At 52.8% G+C, this 19,889-nt stretch overlaps 1 protein-coding gene across 3 annotated transcripts; it reads right to left on the bottom strand.

Annotated features, from left to right (window-relative positions):
* Positions 1–356: 356 nt before the first annotated feature.
* On the bottom strand, positions 357–18,906 carry BCL6 (BCL6 transcription repressor). Of its 3 annotated transcripts, none has more exons than XM_074591543.1 (10): positions 18,810–18,906; positions 9,664–9,702; positions 8,441–8,608; positions 7,130–7,351; positions 6,009–6,992; positions 5,219–5,400; positions 3,948–4,115; positions 2,366–2,496; positions 1,809–1,946; positions 357–803 (listed from the first exon to the last, which is right to left on the bottom strand). In XM_074591543.1, exons 3-10 carry the CDS (start codon positions 8,599–8,601, stop codon positions 660–662), a joined length of 2,130 nt encoding a protein of 709 aa, XP_074447644.1. In that variant the 5' UTR covers positions 8,602–8,608; positions 9,664–9,702; positions 18,810–18,906; the 3' UTR covers positions 357–659. The 3 variants fall into 3 exon arrangements, with proteins under 3 accessions (XP_074447644.1, XP_074447645.1, XP_074447646.1); XM_074591544.1 differs by lacking the exon at positions 18,810–18,906 and adding an exon at positions 12,396–12,430; XM_074591545.1 differs by lacking the exon at positions 18,810–18,906 and adding an exon at positions 11,735–11,928.
* Positions 18,907–19,889: the final 983 nt, after the last annotated feature.

The following is a 19,889-nucleotide window of genomic DNA, read 5'->3' as shown; positions in this document are numbered from 1 at the left end:
GCTTCTGCCTGCAGAGTCCAACTGAGCCTTTAATGCATTTTATATATTTTTAATATAGCTTTTTTTAAAGGTCTATATATATTTATTTTATATATATATTTATATATTTATATCTATATATATTTACAACTCTGCCATAGATTCCTTCACCTTTGGTTAAAAAAGTTAAAGCCCTCTCTTTAATAGCATACTTTCTCTTTAAAAGAACACACATTTTGCATACAAAAGAAAAAATCTGTTCCCATAAATCAACATTACATTCCTCATCTTCAAACGGCAAAGGCTGTGAAGGTTAGACTCCAGAGTTTATCAACACTCCACTGCACAGACATTTAAAATGACTATTTTTTTTTTTTACGTTTTATATACAGTAAGATCTGAATAATTTTATTTGTCTTTTTGTTTCACATAACTGGGAAAAATAAAACCCGTGTATTTGTAATTATTTTTTTTTTTTAATTTCTAATGTTTTTCCACCTATCTGCACTATGGGTTTAGAGGCACTCCATCATGTGATGAAATATTAATATTTTTTTTTTCTTTCTCCTTTTTTTTTTTTCTCCTTTTTCTTTTAAAGTGTTGGCAAGTATCCTTTGGACAACTTCTCTCCCACCCACCCCCTTCCCCAAGACGACCTCCTCCTGGGAAATCCTCTGCCTTCAGCAGGCTTTGGGGAGCTCCGGAGGCACCTCGCTCGCCGAGATGCGGTACTGCACCTTGGTGTTGGTGATGGCCCCGTGCTTCTGCCGGAGGTGAAGCCGCAGCTGGCTTTTGTGGCGGAAATGCAGGTTGCACTTCTCACACTGTGGGGCGAGAGGCGAAGGCGGAAGGTGTGAAACACGAGGGTGGTGAGGGGACATGTCCTGCCCTTCAGGGCAGGGGTCCCACATCCCCTGACCCCAGGATGCTGCACCCATTACACCGGTGGGTGATGGATAGTGAGGATGCAGGGGGAGCAGCAGTGGGGAAGCTGAAGCAGCACCCTGAGCTGCCTTTCTTTGGGTCCCTAAACCTTGCCCTGTGTCCTGTCGTTCTGTCTCCACAACGTGGGCACCTCTCCCGGGGTCAGGAACCCCATCCCAGGCTTTCAGCAGCAAATTTCGGTTTATGGGATGCACAAAGGCCAAGGTCCCTTAGAAGGGGACCTCGGCTCTGATGGATGTAGCACCAAGCTCCTTATCTAGATGCTCAAACCAGCTACAGGGCTATTTCGGGAGCTGCTTTTGACCCCTGTTAAGCGGGATGGCTCCAGAGGGATGTTCGGGTGATAATCCCTGCTGCAATTCCCTCTCCAGCAGATGGGGAGAGCCAGAAAAGTCTCGTCAAAGAGCTGGGAGCCCCCAGGACTGCAGCAAGGCCGAGCAGGTTGCTCGCTCGGCATGGGTGCCACCGGCACAGGAGACCCCAGGCCAGGCTGCCGGCCCCTTTCCTCCATCCCCGCGCACCGCAGGCAGCTGTAATTTAAGCCACAGCTATTTGGAGAAGTGTGACCTTCTTCCAGATGGGGTGGAAGAAAAGAAGAGCAGCTAAGATGTACCCAGCCCAGGCAGCACGTCAGCGTTTCCAACGCAGCCACTCACGACAAAATACCATATCGGCATCAGATAATGCAGGCGAGGGGGACGGGGCACAAGGAACAGAGACGTGACCTTGGCACGGGGACTTGTGAGGCTAGCAAAGGGCGTCGGGGTGCTGCAACCAGCCCACGCAAACAGCTCAGTGTCTTCTCAGCTCCCCCGAGTTTGGCAGCATCCTTCCCCAGCCCCTGCTGAGAGCCCTCCCCCCAAAAATGAAGCAAGGTCACTCACATGGTAGGGTTTCTCTCCCGTGTGGATTCGAAGGTGACTTTTGAGGGTCTGCAGGTGCCGGAAGCGTGTGCCGCAGATCTCGCAGGGGTACGGCTTCTCCCCGGTGTGAATGAGCACGTGAGCACGGAGGTGGGCCACCTAGAGAGAGCAGCTCTGGGTGAGGATGGCCCCAGGGATGAGGGCATCCCACTGGGAGAGAGGGCATCCCACCAGGAGTGAAGGCATCCCACCAGGGGCGAAGTTCTGCCCAGCCATCTTTTTTTGGTCTATGGGGTTCTAGCTGGGCCACACGTGTCTGAGGATTGGTATCTCCAATCCTTAACAGCAAATGGAGGAGAGGAGCTAAAACCAGCAACCAGGCTTCCTACTAAACCAAACTGGCCCAACATGAACCTTGAGGCCCCTATTTATCCCACAACATCACGGGAAGAGCTGCCCAAGGCAGCGAGCGTGGCCCATCAGCCTCCTCCCTGCCATGAAGCGTTACCAGTCTTGGGCAGGAGGTCCGGCCATGTCCCACCTCCCCAGGCAGTGCAGGTCCCAGAGGCCACACTCACCTGGACAAATCTGGCCCCGCAGGTCTCGCACTTGTAGGGTTTCTCTCCGGAGTGGATGCGCGTGTGGGTTTTCAGGTTGGCCGGCCGGTTGAACTGCGCTCCGCAGATGTTGCAGCGGTACGGCTTTTCTCCTGCAGAGCCCAAAAGAAAGGGCGAGGGATTAAGTACCGGCGTGCTCAGCCCCCACGATCCACAGTGCTCCCCAAAGTTAAGTCCCTTTTAGGTGCCAGACCCCGTGGCATGAAGCACTAGCCCTGACTCCTGTCCCTTTTGGAGATGGCTGCAGACAACCAGCATCAGTCAGGACAGCTCGGGAAGTCCCCAAAGCTCAGGAGGTACCCAGGCACCATGGGTACCTTTTTTTTTTCAGGTTAGGAGCTACAGCCTTCAGGGCAAGAGAGAAAGTCGGGCAGCTCTGCCAGGGAGGATTAACAGCATCGCTCCTCCTGGCCCCGTGACAGCGGCTGGCGCCTGCGTCTCCCTGCAGCCGTGATAAGGCATGCAGGGCCACCTGGCTACCTTCGGGCTCCTCGTGGTCCCCAGCACATCCTGCCCTGGCCGTTCGTCACCTCTTTAGAGGAGTGAGAAGAGCTGATAGAGCGGAAGGCCAAGGCACGCTCAGACCCGGCTCCCAAGTAATTTTTCAGCTACAATCACTGCTGCCGGCCTTTGCTAACTTTCTCATGGTGATGGGGGGAGCTGCAAAAAGGTTTTAACTAGTTTCTCTAGGATGCTCAAGGATGGGCTCAAAGGGGAGCGGGAAACAGCCATCATCTACCCCTTCCTGCCTTTTTCTTTTGTTTCCAGGCTTCGACCCCACGGGCCCTCAAGCCCTGTTCTGGCACTTGTGTTGTCCCATTCACCGGCGCAGCCCTCCTGGAGCTCAGCTGGGGTTACCGGACTTTCTGCCTAATACAGCGCAGCGGCAGCAAGACGTCACACAGACTTCCCTTCCCAGCCACTGAACAGGTTGTTGACATGTTAAGCATTAATAAAAGCACGAAAAAAAATAATAATAAATCCCCAGGTTTGTCAGCAAATGACTAAACCCTTAATATCCCCTTCCTTTCTCAGCTTTCATTGTGCTGATTCACAGCGTCCATCTGTTCACAGATTTTTCCCATCAGCAGAGTTTCTGCCAGGCTAGATACGATCTGGATTTCTAGGATGTAGGGGGGAAAAAAAAAAATAAATCCCAGACTTCTCCCTAAATGTTCTTTTGATTGTATTTATTTGTTTATTTTTGTTAAGTCCACCATAAAGTACCCCGAAGGCCACACATCTGCTCCCAGCCATGCATTGTGCAAGCTGCCTTTGGAAATGGCAGTGCCCAGTGACTTACAGTAAAGAAGCTCAAGCTCCATCCCTGCTGCGAATCCAGGCAGCATCTCCCCTGTTCCCAGGTTTGATGCTCTGCCCAAGGGCTCCCTCACAGCATCGAGAAAAGCACCTTGCTCTTCCCATCAGGGACAGCAGGTGACACAGAGCTGGGAACACCACGACTGGGACAAATTCAGCCATAAACAGATGCCCAGCAACCCACAGCCTCCCCAGTAAGTTGTCCCCATGGCTGACACCGTACCTGTGTGGACGGTTTTGTGGCTGGCGAGGTTCCCCTTGTAGCGGAAGGAGGCCTGGCAACGGTCACACTTGTAGGGCTTGTCACTGTGGACTTGCAGAGAGTGTCTCTTGAGAGAGGCCTCCTCGGAGAACCGGCAGTCGCACTCGTTGCAGAAGAAGGCTCCGTTCTCTGGGAGGGCAGAGAGGAGAGCAATGAGATGGGCAAGGCATGGGCCAGCTCCTCGATGGGCCACAAGATGGGGTTGGAGTGGTGGAGAGGGGAAGCCAGAGCAAGTGATAGAAGGAGAAGACAAGCCCAGACATTTGTGGTCAACGGTGCCTGCACTGTGCCATTACCTCCTGACCTCCTTGTGCACACAGCAACAACATGTATGGCTCAGGAGAGCAAAGTCATCATGAGCCATCTCTCCTTCAGGGCAACACAAGCTGCTTCCAGGAAGCCAGCATCTCGCCTGGACATCTTTCAGAGAGGTCCACAAAGGCATGCAAATTATCAGGCATCCTCCGAAGGATGGATGCTCAGCTCTGGAGCAACTCCAGCACCTTTGGAGGTCTTAAACCTTTACATGTACAAATGTCTTCCTTGAGCATGGGAAAACCGTCTTTATCTGAAGCACAAGGCGGGTCACCCCAGCAGGAGGGTGTCTAACTCTTAAATGCTGTACGTAGCTTTGAGCACCGCCACAGCGGGGTTCCCGCTGTGGCTCTCTGCCCTCACCACAGGTGACAATTCTGCATTCCCCCTCCCTGAGCTATAGGCAGATGGGTGCACAGATACTTATCTCCGGGCTTGTGGAGTTTTGCAACAAGATTGCAAGCCTCATTATCTGCATTTCTCCAGATGTGCGCACTGGGCTCCCTGATAATGAGGATATCATGACGGATGCATGAGACACACCATCTTGCCCAATCCCCATTAGGGTCATTACATCTGCCAAGCTTGTTCTCCTATGGTTCTGGTGGGGTGGGGTCCACTTTGTTTCCTGTCCTTAGTTGCCAAGTTTGCAGCAGGTGACTAAGTCCCCACACAAGGTATCTGGATGGTGCTGGGGAAGGGAAGGAAGGAAGCAATTCCCATGTGTGTGTGTCCCTCACATGCGCACGCACAGCTGGTCAGCCAGTTAAGAGGGGACTGTAAAGCACCTTGGGATCCACCAGCATCAGGGACGGGTCCCGCCCATTTGGACACAGGGCGCCGTCTGGACGGGTCCCCAGACTGCACAGCCCCCCTGCCTGCCGGTGGAAAAAAGGGACCAGGGATATAAGACTCACCGCAGCTGGAGTCAGAGTATTCAGACTGGGTTTCCCCCATCTCCTCTCCAAAGTTTGAGCCAGGGGTATGAAGGCACATCTCAGCGTGTTGTGGGGACTGGCAGCCACAGGAGCTGCACTTCGACGAATGCATGTACAGCGGGGACTGCCCTTCGCTGCTCCGAGGGGATCCATCCCGGGACCTGTGGAAGGACAGCAATGCACACAGCCGTGAGAAGGCTTGTGCTGTGCTTGAGCTACTGGGCCCTTGTTTGCACCTTTTCAGACATGAGGGACAACCATGTTTTATGGGGACACTTTTATGGTGAGATGCACAGCATAGCCCTGCTCAACAATAGGCCCCTGAGCTTCAATCCTTCAGATGCCCATCACCAAACCACCTCAAAGCTCTCTAGGAACATCCGGGTCCAGAGGATAGCGTACTGTCCCTTGGTAGTTTAGCCATTCCAACGCTTACCAGCCAATCAACAGCTCGAGGCACAGGGAGTGGGGTGAAAACCAGGTTGGGCAAATCTAGGCTCCAGAAACGGGCCAGAGCTGCCAAAGTGAGCCAGAGATTCCTGACCCAATGTTCCCAATTCCACCACCAGGCCAGGCTGGCACCACTACGGTGGGGACAGCTGGCACCCAGCCGATGTCACTGGCAGTGCTCCACTAAACGCAAAGGTTTCCACTGGCTCATGGCCAGACTCCCCAGTCCAATGCTACAGCTATTTCACACACTTCCAAACCATCACCAACACCACAGGGTGTCCTCTCTCTCCTGGGGGGTGGGGGGAAATCTTCTCACCTGTTAACAATATTGTTGAGTCTGCTCGCTTGTGGGATAGTAGAGTCTTCTCCACTCACGCTCATCTTGGTGGGGGATTGCACGTTGAGATGCTCCGGCTCCATGGACTGCTGGCAAGTGGACATGGGCATGTAGGTGCGAGGAGAGAGGGTTCCCATCTCATTCTGGTCAGCACTGTCTTGCTTAGTGCTCTGATTGAGAGAGTTGAGGACAATGAACTTGTACTTCTTCCAGTTGCAGGCTTTGGGGTCTGTGGGGCTCTTGGTGAAGAGGGAGGTGGAGCTCTGACTGATACGGGCGTTCTTGCTGCTGCTGGACTCGGTTGGTGAGTTGGGCTGACAGTCCGACTTCTGGGGACTCTGGGGGCTGATGAGTCCCTTGCGGTCCAGGGAGGTGTTGGTGGGCTCAAAGTGCTGGCTGATCTCGTCCTCTGAAGAGGTCCGCTCCTCCTCTTTGGCCACTTTGTCGCAAGAGAAATAGGGATTGTTCCGGATCGAAGGGACGACAGGTTTGGGGCCAGAGGCTACGCTGTAGTGCATGTCGCTCCTGGCTTCTTCAGCAGCACCTTCTTTTGGAGCATAGATGGTAGCGTGGCACATGTTGGCCGAGATGTCGGTGATGGTTCTCATGTACTCGGTGGGGATTGTCCTGGAGCTGTCACATGGCAGGATCCTCTCCTTAGGGAAGGCACCTGCCCTCGAGAGTTCGGAGAGAGGCATCCTCATCTCCCGCAACTCATCATCCACAAGGAAGCTATTTAGAGGGAGAGGGCTGTATCCATGGTAGGAAATGGGGGATCCAGACAAACTATTGATCAAGCCAGGTGCGAAGGCCCTTCCATTGCAGAGGGACCCATTCTGGAGAGGCATGCCATTCTCTGAGACATCTCTGCTCCGATAAGCCATCACCTCTGGGTGGCTCAGCATCCGTCCAGCCAAAAACTCTTCCCTTGGGGTCTTCACAGCAGATACCATCTCTGCTTCACTGGAACCAGGCAAAAAGGAGGGAGATGCAGTCATTTTCAGCCCGTAAGAATATGTTTGCAGATACTTCGGCAGTTTTCCCCCCTCCCACCCAAACACACCATCCCAGGCTCTCCAAAGTTCACTCACGGTGCTCACCTAGACTTGACAAACCTTCGGCAGGTATCAACCACGTGCTCCATCTGCAGGTACAGTGCTGTGGCCATCACGGCCATGATATTGTTCTCTCTCAAGTTCAGGCGGGATGTATACATGAAGTCCAAGAGGATGCAAAACCCCTCAGGGTTAATTTCGGGGTCCAGGTTGATGACATTCAAGTTGCACTTGAGCTGGTCAGTGAAGATGCTGTAGAAGAGGCCGCTGCAGAAAGGAGACAGCAGAGAAGACAAGTGTTATGACAATTCAGAGAAAGAAAGGAGAATTTGTCTGAAATCCCTTAGCACAGAGGGGTTCGTGAACGGGAAGGGAGGAGGAGGCAATTACAGAATTTCCTGAGCTTCCCCCTTATTATCAAGCCTGGTTTCTCAGCTTAGTAAGCGTCTTCTGCACTGCACTTTTCCCAACTGGAACAGCCTGCTTTTAGATCTCACCTGCTCAACAACTCCCCACTGCCTCTATTTAGAAATTCCCCCTTTTTTTTTTTTTTTTTTTTTTTTTTTCGGTTGTTGTTCTTACCACCACCCCCTTCCCACTGTGACTCATTTCTTTCAGAAGCCTCTTGGGGCATCCACACTCACTCTTTAAGCAGAAAAAAAAAAAAAAAAAAAAAAAGAAGGAGGAAATGTCGGCAAAATATTTTTCAGATGTCTTAATAGTCAAACTTTGGCTTTTTCACATCTTTATACCTTGTCAGCAGGAGACCCTGGAAAGCATCTGCCGTAATTCAACTGGGCAATGGTGGGATGTTAATTAACGTTCACTAGGAAGCAATTCCAGCAATCCTAGGAGCTGGAAAGGGATTTCAGACCCCACCAGGCTTGGGAAAAAAAACAACAAAGGTGGGTGCAGCCAGCAGCCTGTGAGCCAGGGAGGAATAGCTCTAAAAATAGCAGCAGCAGGGGACACTGCGGTCACAGAGGACTCGCTCACCCCAGCGAGCATCCAGCCCTCCCTCCTCTCTCCTGTCCTGTCCCTGCAGAGGATTCATGCTTTGACTTCAAGGCTGTGCCTCACATCTGCTGTGCTCCTGTTTGTCTCCATTGGCTGCGTGTGGGCAGATGTGGGCACGCAACGAAGAGAGAGGTGTGGGCAGCGCGCCTGAGGCGAAACGTCCCAGCTGTAATCCTATTACAGGTACAAATTTCTTGGCAGCCCCTTTCAGTTCTGCTTCTCTGCCTCTGTTTCCCTCTCTGTAAATCCCACGAGTCTCCACAGGGCTGCAGCAGTGTTGCTGGTGGCCAAAGGCAGAGGGAGCAGGGAAGGGAGGCAGGGAGGGGACCCTGCTCTCACCTGCAGGCCATCAGGACTGTTTTGTGGGCTCTGAACTGCTCCCGGTTCACAATGATGACGACATCGGTCAGGATATCCCGGCTTCTAAGGCGGTTGAGATTGAGGAGGACATCGCTTGCGTGGCGGGTGAACTGGATGCAGCTGTCTGCTGGTGAGGCCATCTTGAGTCTGCTCAAAACAGAAGCGGGAGGAGGATGGGAATGGAGAAGCGGACACGCCAGTACCCTAAACCCAGTGAAGAGACAGCTGCTACTCTGGGATGTGCTCAGATGGCCAGCTGCTGCTGGTAGGGACAGCACCAGCTCCTCAGTCCCCAAACAGCCCTGCACCACGCCAAGTGCCTGCCAGGCTGCCCAGTGAGGTCTCTCGGCCAGCAGCGAGACCTGGCATGTTTCAGTCCCACCCAGCAAGCTGGCAGGCGAAGGCGACCAGACCCTCCTGAGGATTAGCTAACCAGCTCCTCTTTCTCCCTGCCTCACCCATGGCGGCTCCACCCCAGCCCACTCCTCCCACCACCACTCGGGTTCATCTCCATGAAGCTCCCAACACAGCTTCCCAGTCTCCAGATCTTCCTCAGAAGCCATCCCCCTCATCTGTCTGCTGGCTGGCTGCAAATCCAGCCACGGGAATCAAAACAAGCCTTGAAGGTCCCAACTTAAGCTGAAGGATTTCAACACCTGGAAAATCCAGACCACAGTGGAGCACCAACCCTCACTCACCAGCAAACTACTTTCCTGCTCCCAAGTGGTGGCCACTCTGGAGAAGACCTCTCCACAGCTTCCCAATGAATTTGTGGTGGCAGTGAGGAACAGAACTCATCTAACCTGCTGGGCTGCTACCCATACCACAACCCAGTCTCTCCCAGCGTGCAAGGCTTGGGTTAGTCGAGGAACACGAAGCCTTCCCCCAGCACAACCTCTGTTGACCCATCTCAGAGCTGTCCTCCGAACCAGCACCCAGGAGAGCCCACATTTCCCTGTGCCTGAAGTTTGGGCTGGAACTTGCATCTTCAGCATCAAATTCCTCCATGATCAACCCTCTCCCACAGCCCGAACTCTCCTTCTCCTTCCCCAGCCGCATATGAACGTACAGTATTTTCTACAGAGCAGCTGCTCTCCTGAAAACAAACTCCAGCTGGGTCTAATGAAACATTTCATTCAACATGGTAAAGGGGAGGGGAGGGGGGAGGTTAGGAGGGGAAGCACAAAATTTAATTTACATACCCAATGCCTCAATTCACAGTCCAAAAGTTTCTTTCAAACCTACAAATAAAGCACAAGAAAACAAACGCCATATTAGCTGGTAATTATGAATTGGCCGTGGCAGGACACAAGCCTGCTGTTTCGCTTGAGTATCAGTTGGATAAAAGCTAGAGATAACAAACCTTCTACTCTCCAGTAAGGTTAAGATTTGTTTCTTCCGGTACAGTACGTTCTTATCACAACCACAGGCTTTGAGAATCCAATCATAGCTTCTTCCACACCCTCTAGCCCAAACCATGGGCGTATGCCAAGGAGATTTTCATTTCCATGACTCAGGAACTTAAAGGCAGGTGGGGAAGGGAAGTCAAGCGAGAATTTTCTCACCACTTCTTTCGGAGATAACTCTTCCCTTGCCAACATCAAATTCCTGGCCAGTGCCACATCCAAGACCAATGCTGTACTCCCAGCACCATGTTAACAGGTATGACTTACACACAAACACCTGCTGCCACTCTGCTCAGAAACCTGGAAGGAGCCTGAATCCAGTCCTCAAAACAGCTACTCCCCTTCTCAGAATACCCACGTGCCCCAGCCACCAGTGAAAACGCCCTGGGACGGGACTGATGAACAGACTTGGGAGGATACGGGCGTCAAGTACTGAAGTGACTTGGCCAGGATCACAGAGGAAGTCAGTGGCGGAGACGGATGAGGACCCAGAACAAATGCCTTCCTCTGGCTGCTGGAAAAACCTTCCCCTAAACCGCAAGCTTTATCTCCAGCCACTGGCCTCATGGGCAACGCGGCTGGGGCAAGGAAACCCAGGAGTTAACTGCCTTCCAGAACTCACTCTATCACTCCCAAATTTACTTAAGACCAAGAAAGACAATTAACCTGGCACTAACACAGGAGGAAGGTTCTCAGGCAGCCGCCCCAGCAAGGAGAATTGCAATAAATAAGTGAACCAACAAACCCCAGGACCTCCACCGCACTATTTTGAGGACTGACCCCCAAAACCCAGATGGACACAGTAAGGCTGCCAGCACTTGCAGATAGCCCATCCAGCCCTGTGAGGACAAGTGTCCCCTTCCCTCTCCCATGCGGGAGCTGCACAGATCTGGATCCCAGCCTCCCCTCACATCTCTGGAGACAGCGAGGTGGGATGAAGAGGTGAGCTTCAAGGCAAGGTATCACACGCAAAACCCAGAGGGGTGTCTTACAGCCCCGAGCCAGCCATCTAATGCAAATCTGCAGAGCCGCTCTGAGCCTGGCTAGCTTAGAACTTTACACGCACACACACACAAAAAGTGACTCATTTCCCAAATACTGCAGACTCTGACCTTTCTGTACACGCTCGCTGCCAGCCGCTCGCTACCGACAATCGCAAGCCAAGGGACTCACGGCGCTCTGCAAGGAGCCCAGCATGCATCTGTGTGTCCACACGAGCGGACGTAGGCATTTGGTGCAGCCGGCTGACATCCCAGCCTCTGCCGCGCCAGCAGACGCGCTCCCAGGGACTCATCCTGGTGTCACAGACACGGGGAAGTGACCCATCCATAAACGAACAAAGTTACAAACTGCGAGATGAACTCTGTGCCTGTGAGCGTCACGTGAGAAGCTGCTGCTGTCACCAAATTCCCTTACCCACAGCACTGCCCGGCCACGGAGACACCCAGGTCCTCTCCCAGAGCTGGATCCCGGCACAGCCCCCTCCCCACCCTCCCAAATTATCCCTCCCCGACACAGGGCTGCTGCAACCGCCCTGGGAGCCGCAGGTGCATCCCAAGCGGCTCCCGTCTGCAGGATGTGGGCACGCAAAAGGGAAAGGGACCTTCCTTTCCCTCGCTCTGCGGAGCCAGGTTAACCCTGCCCCTCCCGGCCTCTGCACAGCACCAGCTCTGCACCCCAGCGTGGGAGGATGCTCCTGCCAGAGACCAGCAGAGAGGGGGACAGTGACGAGGAGCACAGAAAACCACCACAGCCAAGCATGACCTTCTCCATCCTGCCCCCCTCAAAGCCCATGAGGCTCCCGCAGGCTCAGCTGGGGCCAGAGCATCACCCCAAGCCCCCCCGCTCCAGTTTTCCTGCCCAGTACCTTGCAGGTGTGGGCTCCAGCAGCGCTCGGGGCTGCACGCCGGGGCTCGCTGTGCCCGGAGAGGAAGGTCTGGGCCAGGCACAGGGCCCATGTCGGGGGTGGCCGCATGGGACTGCCACTGCTGCTGCCTTCCAGGAAGGCAATGGGTCTGCCCCAGCGGTTCAGGGAACGGCCCTTCCCTGCCGGCACCTCCCCGAGAAAACCCATTCTTGGAAGGGAGCCCAGGGCTGGCTCTGCCTTCCCTGTGCCCGGCTCAGTGATCATGGGGAGGGAGCGCCTGCATGTGTGGGGGAACCCCTCTCAGCTCCACCCCATGCAAGGGGGAGACCCTCACAGCTCCCCTAACCCATGGCAGGGGGGAGAACCAGGGACTTTACCCTTCCCCCCCCCATCCATCTTTCTGCCATGCACAGGGAAACCCCTCCATCCATCCACTCTCCCACTTATAGGCAAGCCCTTTTCCTCCATCCTCCTCCCACCCTGTGCACAGGGGAGGCTCCTTACTCCCCTACCCCTCTTTGCATGGGGGATACCCCCTCGTCTTTGCCCCTCTCCCACCCCCAAATGCATAGTCTAGGGGAGGACACTGATCACACACACACCCCCCCACCCCTCACACACACACCCCCCCACCCCTCACGCACACCCCCCCATCTCCTACCCCTCCAGAGCCTGTAGCGCCGACTCCCTCTCATCACTCCGGAGGGGTGGCTGGGTGAACTCTCCCTTCCCCACAGCCTCTTCCCACACAGTGCTCCGAAACTGCCCGCCCAGGGGAAGCTCCATCCTGCCCCCCCACCTCTTCTTCCCCTGTCCCAGCAGCCTGCAGGGTCCCAGCCCCCTGGGAGCACATCCCCCCCTCCCCCCCCCAGCCTGCCAGAGCACACCGCCAGCTGCCCCCCCCACCACACCAAGGGATGCCTAGTTTCTCCAGAACAGGGACTAGAGGGACAATCAAGGAAGGGGGGTGGTGTGCCCCCCCTCCCCCCTTCCTCCCTCTGGGAACAGTCATGGGTGCTACAAGCCATAGTGAAGAGGATGCTCTTGGCTGGGGGTGTGCAAGAGCCCGGCTCAGCTTTCCCGGTGTCATGCAATCAGGGGGCACTAAGCGTCCTTTAGCTGTCACAGCACAGTTTTATTAATTTAGTAGCTTCTGGTTGGCGTCTAAGCCAAAACGTGGCTGGGTTAATAATAACCCAAGAAGAGACTGAGAGAAGTCCTAGCGCACAGTGTCAGCACAGATCAAAAGCAGCATCACTGTGCAAGCCCTGTCGTTTTTTCCATCGTACCCTTCCGTGAGCGGATTGCACTCGCTCTATCGAGCGGTCTCTGCTAACTTTCAATCTGATCCAATTTCCTGCCAGCAAACAAATGTTTCTAGGAAATGCAATACATTATCTCGACGGGTTTATTATCAGCATTTGGAACCAGGAAAACTGCATATTTTCTCAAGCGCTGCAGGGAACTTTATAGTTTGTACTTCAAAAGAGGGTTTAAAAGGATTGCCCTTGAAAGCTGGCCTGGATCAAGTCTCCACATTGTTTTGGTCTTTGCAGAAGAAAACGCAGAGGAGGGGGGAAGCATGCTAGAACTGCCTCCAATGTTTTCCACTAAAGAGGATTCCCCTGCCTTCCACGGAGCCAAGCTCTGACTGCGAGGCAGAGGCAGCACATGCCCTTGGGAAGTGAGGAGTCAAGCCTTCTTCAGCATTTCCAACGACCCCAAGCAATTTGGCACATTAATTTTTCAAGGGAAGGCAGGAACCGCATCCCGGCTGAAGTCAAGGGAGCTACTCCAGAGAGCAAGGGATCCACACGGTGCCCTGCCAACACCGAGCCCTGCACCCAGGTGCCGACCCGACAGCAGGGTGCAGCCAGAACCAGCTGAGTCCAGTCCTTGGCACAGCTGGGCTCAGAGGAGGTGTCCCATCATCCCCACCCTGCACCAGGGTGGTAAATCTCCAGCCGGCACCGACCCTTCTCTCCCTGTCTCTCTCCTCCTGGGGCTGAGGGTGGCACAGCTCATCTCGGCAGCAAGGAACTGCATCCCGCCTGGATGGGATGAGACATGCATGCGACTTGGGGTCCCTTGGCCAGGTGAGAGGCACCCCCTCACCACTATGTTTATTTAGTCAAACAGATTTAAGGAGATCCATTTCAGACGGTGCCTGGTCCTACAGGACATATTCTTTAGGACCCACTGTCCTACAGTGTGCTTGTCCCAAGCTCTCCCCTCCCTAAGCAGGGATCCCGCATTCCTTGTGAGTACCTGGCATACAGCCCAAAGGCAGCACGCTGACCAGGAGAAAAAGGGGGAGGAAAACAATATAGCTCCAAAATTTCTCCCCTCTCCCACTGCCCTTTGCTCTCCCTGTGTTTTAGAGGTGAAGCTCCACCGAGATTGATGGGGTTTTAAAGCAGTCCTGAAGACGAAAGAGACGCTTGCTCTCATTTAGGGGTGTGTGTCTTTTGGCTGCCAGCGTCCTGCAGCAATGGGAACACGCAAGACCCAGCATGGATTTTAAAAAAAAAAAAAAAAAAAAAAATTGCGGGGAGGACTACGTTTGCAGTCTAAATTTGCAGTCTGAAGGAGTTTACTGGTCAGATGCTGACTTTTGGATACTCATCTAACCAAACTGCAAACTGTGAACTCCTGAGGTTTGCCAATGCCTGCTGTAAACATGGAAACCAAGTGTCACTTTTTGCCAAACAGAAGAATGGTTTAAAAATAGATTAAGAAAAGAATACAGGCACTCGGCATACAGGACTCCTGTTTATAGACTCCCATGCTACTATAAAATGGAACCAGAGGTTACGAGCGCACAGGCAACTTTTCACCAAATTTAGATTTTACAAACTTCTCAGAAACCTGAAAACAACATTTCAGGCTCCAAGTGAACCAGTAAAAGCTCTTCGTCTGGAGTTTGGAGTGCAAACATTACAGCACATGGACTAAAACAGGCATGAAACAGTTCTTCAACCTCAGCAACATAAATACGTGAAGGTACATAAGCTGCACACTGAGAAATGCACCTACTGCTCAGAGGTTCATTTTACTCACCTACAGATTTTGTAGCAATATTGTCTTTTTAATGGAGTATTCAAATAAAATAAGAGGACACCCAGCCCTGCTCCTACAAGACAGGATTGCCTCACTAAGTTTTACAATCTGTATTTGTAATGGGTTTTTTTAGGACAACATTACTGTTCACTAAAAAAAAAAAATCAAACACAAAAAAACCCAAAAAACCAAACAACAACAAAAACCTAAAAACAACCACCCCACACCATTTCTCCAAATTAGTATTAGGCTGCTGCCGTCAGGGGCTGAAATCTTCCATCCCTCCAAAAAAAAAAAAAAAAAAACCAAAACCAAAAACAACCACCAAACAAAAAAAAGAAAAACACCATCCCCAAAAAAGAAAAAAAAAAAAAGGGGGGGGGTGGGGGGAAGCGCATAGCTTTACAATACATCCTAAATTAGGCAGAAATTCAAGGGCAGATTAACACCACAACTCAAAAAGATTTTCACATGTGATTTCATGACCAGACCCGAAGAGAACTCCATATGGAAATGTCAGTGACTTTAATAAGCGCTCGGTTGTTTCCAATTAGGCTCCTTAAGTAAGTTCAGTGGCATCCAGAGTTTCCTCTGCCACCTTCCTCCGAGCTGGCAAGGATATTTTTTTTTTTATTATTTTTTTTTTTTTTTAACGAGCGGTTAATAAACATGTTCCCACTCTCCCGAGGCTCCCGGCTCCGGCAGCGCCGGCCCTGGCCGGGAGGAGCCCTGGAGAAGACCTGACACTAGATGGCACCAGTTAGCTTTGCTGCAGGAGCAATTTTTCCCCTTGGAAAATAAAACACCCCAACCAAACCTGGAAAACATATAATTTTGTCGATGTAATTCTGTTTCTCTTAAAACGCGTCTGAGCAACATTATTTTTACGAGCTTTTCCAGCCTTGTTTTGAAAAACTTAATGTTTCTGCTAGGTTTATTTTTGTCTCATCAGACAGCAGGCTGAAGTCCTCCCAGTGCTGCAAACAGAGATGTCTAAAAAGTATCATGAAGACTTTTGACTGATTTTTTTTTCCTCTTTTTTTTTTTTTTTTGGGGTGGGATTTGTAAGAATCACTTCTCATTCCGACTTCTTCCTTCGCAATAATAACTAACCAGTTAACCTCCACTTCCTCTCCCAATATTGACTCAGACAGTCAGAACTGAGGGGGATTGGAAATTGGAATTGAAATGCATCCCAAGAGATCTTTGATCTGTTTTGCCAGTCAAAATTGAATGCTCAGAGATGAAGTCTTTTCTTACTGGAACAATGTAATAATCCATTCTTCTGGAAAATTGCTAGACACCCTTTGAATATTTTAATGGCTTGATGATTTGTTTCAGAGGGCAAAAATTGCCATATATAATGTAAGTTTTTAAACCTGCGATCCTATCGTTAGGAGAAAATAACCAAACCTCAGGTTCTGCCTCTCCATGTATTTATAAAGAGAGGCTTCCCCTAAAATATTTTTAAAGCCATTTTTGAACTGTAATCTCCCCCCCCCCCCAAGGACTGCAGGAAGAAGCCTATATTTGCTCTTAAAGCACTTATCCTTTAAACCTTTCAAACAATACGGCAAATAATAATTTTTTAAAGCATTTTAAAACCTCAGGAGAGGAATCAATAAGCATCCCCAGATCGAACGAGGGCCTGATCCCATACCCAGCCCTGCTGACACTTCCACTGGCACAGGTACGAATTTGGCCCCAAACGGAGCTGTTGGACCAACGCAGCGCTTCTCGCTGAGCCTCATCCCTCTGGTCCCAGCCTCCCTTCACACCAATCCTGCACCTACTGAAGTCAGTGGAAAAAACTAACCCGGGCCGGGTTTGTTTTTGTTGGTTTTGACTCATGATTTTAAGCCCAGATTTGCCTCTTCCCTGGAAATGCAACAGGGGGGTCAAAGGCAGCTTTTTAGGCACATCTGAGAGGCCGCCGCAGATTTTTCTAAACAAACGCCTTGCTTTCTGTTTCCCTCCTTCCCAAGAGGCGATTTCATAACATTTCATACTGTGACTTTGCAAACTAAAGGGGGGGGTGGGGGGGAGGATGGCGAGGCAGAGGGCCCGGGGGGGGGGGGGGGGGGAGGCGGCCGGGAGAGGTCGCTGCCGCCCGACCACGAAAGTTTTCATAACAAAGTTGGGCTTTTTCGGTTTTGTTTTGCCTTTTTTTTTTTGAGGGGGGGGTGTGTGCGTAAAAAAAAAAAAAATATATATATATATACACATACACACAAAAACACACACCTAGCCAAAAAAAAAAAAGCCTTCTCCCCCCCTTCGCTTTTGGGTGGGTTTTTTTGGGGGGGAGCCGGAGGGAGGCTGGGGGGGCGCAGCGGCGCGGGCCGGGCGCGCTGCGCGGGAGTTGCGCGGCTCTCCGCGGCCGGCCGCTCCGCTCGCTCCAGGAATAGCGTGTGGCCGGGGGCCAGCCCCGCGGCCGCCGGCGGCAGATTTACGAGCGCCTGTCGCCGCGCCAAGTCCGCCGCGGTAGTAAACAGAGGGGAAGGGCTGCGATGGGGGCACCGGGTGTGGGGGCTCCCCCCGCAACAGCGCCCGGGACCCCCATCCCTTGCACAGCTGCATCCCGCTTCCCCCGCCGGCCGCCCTCCTCCCGGCGGAGGACCCCCCCCACCTCCTCCCTGCCGGTGGTGCTGTTGTCGTTATTATTATTATTATTATTTTCAGGGTGATATCAGAGTTGCTCCACACGCTTTTTCCCCCCTTCCCGAGCTTTGCATCGCGTTTTATTTTCCAGCCCGGCAAAAGCCCGTCGCGGCCGCCCCGGCACACAACGTCGAGGCGAACGCCGGTCCCGTCCCCGCCGCCTCGGGCCGCCGCCGCTCCGCGGTGCTCCGGGGCCGGTAACCGGCGACGGTCGAACCTCCCCGCGGGCTCCCCCCCCTCTTTCCCGGTCAGAGAAATGCCGCAAGTCTTCTCCATCACCGCCCGCTCTTAGCCCGGGGCTTGACAGATCACGGCGCAGCCCCGCCACAGGTTGCAAAACGCACCAGCCGTTTCGCAGTTGCACGAAGGGGGTGGGGGGCGGGGGGACACGGACGACCGGAATAACAATAACGATGATGTATTAATATAATAACAAAAAGAGAAAGAGAGAGAGGGGAAGGAAAGCAAGGAAAGCGGTGCGCAAAGGCCGGAGCGGCGGTGCCCGCTGCCGCCGAGCTCCCGCTCCGCGGCGGCTTTGCGCGGCGGCGAAACGCCGACAGCGACACTAACGCGCACAGGCGGGAGGGGACAAAATAAATTAAAAAATAAAAATAAAATTAAAAAAAGAAGAAGAAGAAGAAAGGGGGGGTTGTAAAAAGAAAAAAAGGGGGAAAAGAAAAACAACACAAGCCGACCGAGGGATCCAGCCATTGGGAACCGACCCCGAGTCACGCAAAACGCCACAAGCCCGGCGGCCGCGCTCGCCGCTGTCCTGCGCCCGCGGGGCGGCTGCAGGTGCAGAGCGGAGCCGCCGCCGCCGTCCTCCCTGTCCCCACCCGGCTGTCACGCGTGCGGGAAAGCCAATAATCCCAGATAACCGATAATCCCCGGGAGAGGACGGCGAGGGGAGAGATACCCCCTCCCCCCCTCCTTCACCCGTCTCCCCTTCTACAGCGTTAAGACATGCAGGCACCCCTATTTTTCTCGGCTGACAGCGGGCAAGGAAAGAGGGGTGTGTGTGGGGAGGCATGTTGTTAAATAAATAAAGCAGAAAAAGATATTTTAAATTTAGGAGGTAATAAAAATAATACATTAAAGGGCTGGCGGGGCACCTGCCGCGGGGAAAAGAAGAGAGGGAGGGGGTAAAAAAAAAAAATAATAAAAAAATGAAATGGGTAGAAATATATAGAGGCGGCTCCGCGCCAGGCGTCGGAGCGGGGCAGGGAGGGAAAGAGGAGGGAGAAAAAAAAAAAAAAAAAAAAAAAAAGGAGAGAAAAAAAAAAAAGAGAGCGAGAGAGAGAGAGAGAGAGAATTAAAGGGTAAAATCGGCCGCGGCAATAGAAGCAGCAATCACCTGGTCTCCGGGCTTTCCTAGAAACTCCTTGCATCACCACTTCTAAGAACCCCAGTTCTAAGAATCAACAGAGCCCAATTCTCGGAATTTGAGCTGCGGACTCTACCATCGCGCCGAGCACGGGGAGGGACGCGGACCTCCCCCCGCCGCTCCGTCGCCGCCGCCGTCGCCCTCCCGGGTCCCTCGCCCCCCCCCCCCCCGCGACGCCCCCGGGGGGGGCGTCGCGGGGGGGGGGGGGCGAGGGACCCGGGAGGGCGACGGCGGCGGCGGGGGTCCCACCGAGTGGCCCCCCCCCCGCTTTCTTCAACCCCCCCCCGCCCCCAGTGGTCGCTCCCGGGCGGCGGGTCACGTGGCGGCGGGTGCTGTTGTGACGTGGGGGCGCGGCGGGGTGGCGGCGCGCGGCCGCGGAGGAGCGCGCGCTGCGCGGAAGGAACGGCGGCGGCGGCGGGAGGATTGAACGAGGGGGGTCCGTCCCCCCCCCCCCCCAAAAAAACCCCCCACCCCGCACATTTCCCACTTTTCCCCGTCCCTCTGCGAAAGAGGGAGAAGAAGAGGAGAACTAAAGCGGGGGGGGGGGGGCAAAGAAAAAAAAGAACCCCCCCCAAAAAAAAAATTTGCGCCTTTAAATTTTAATTTTTTTTAGAAAAAGTTCTTTATTTTTCTCTTTGATTTTTGGGAGGGGAGTCACTTTGCGCGTTTAAAAAGCAACCCTCCCCCCTAAAAAAAAAAAAAAAAAAAAAAAAAAAAGAGAGAGAGCCAAGCCAGCGAGCAAAGCCGGGATCCTGCTGCATTGCACTGGATTTTTACTTTTATTATTATTATTTTTCCCTCAATCAGCTTTTTTTTCTTTTCTTTTTTTTTTTTTTTTAACAATTTTTGCAAACAGCCACACTCGGCTCACGGCCTCCGACGGGATTTACTTTGGGGGAAAGAAGCTTTTTCCTTAAAGACAACCTCCCCCCCCACACACACGCTCCCCTTCCCTTGTTCCTTTTTATTTTCAACTTTTATTTCCATTTTTTTTTTTTTATTTCTTTGCCAGGACTCTCCAAACAAAAACAAAAAAAAAGAAAAAATAGG

The sequence above is a fragment of the Larus michahellis genome, chromosome 6, assembly GCF_964199755.1.
Source record: "Larus michahellis chromosome 6, bLarMic1.1, whole genome shotgun sequence".
Taxonomy (NCBI): Eukaryota; Metazoa; Chordata; class Aves; order Charadriiformes; family Laridae; genus Larus; species Larus michahellis.
Note: the sequence above shows the minus strand (reverse complement) of the source record. Positions and strands in the feature narration are given on the sequence as shown.

What these genes read in the sequence shown, in the direction of transcription:
- BCL6 (XM_074591543.1), bottom strand. Translation starts at nt 8,601, where the DNA reads ATGGCCTCACCAGCAGACAGCTGCATCCAGTTCACCCGCCACGCAAGC. An exon ending in CGAAGGTTTGTCAAGTCTAG is followed by an intron (nt 6,993 to 7,129) that starts GTGAGCACCGTG and finishes GCCTGGTTCCAG; the next exon opens with TGAAGCAGAGATGGTATCTG. An exon ending in CGGGAGAGAAACCCTACCAT is followed by an intron (nt 804 to 1,808) that starts GTGAGTGACCTT and finishes CTCGCCCCACAG; the next exon opens with TGTGAGAAGTGCAACCTGCA.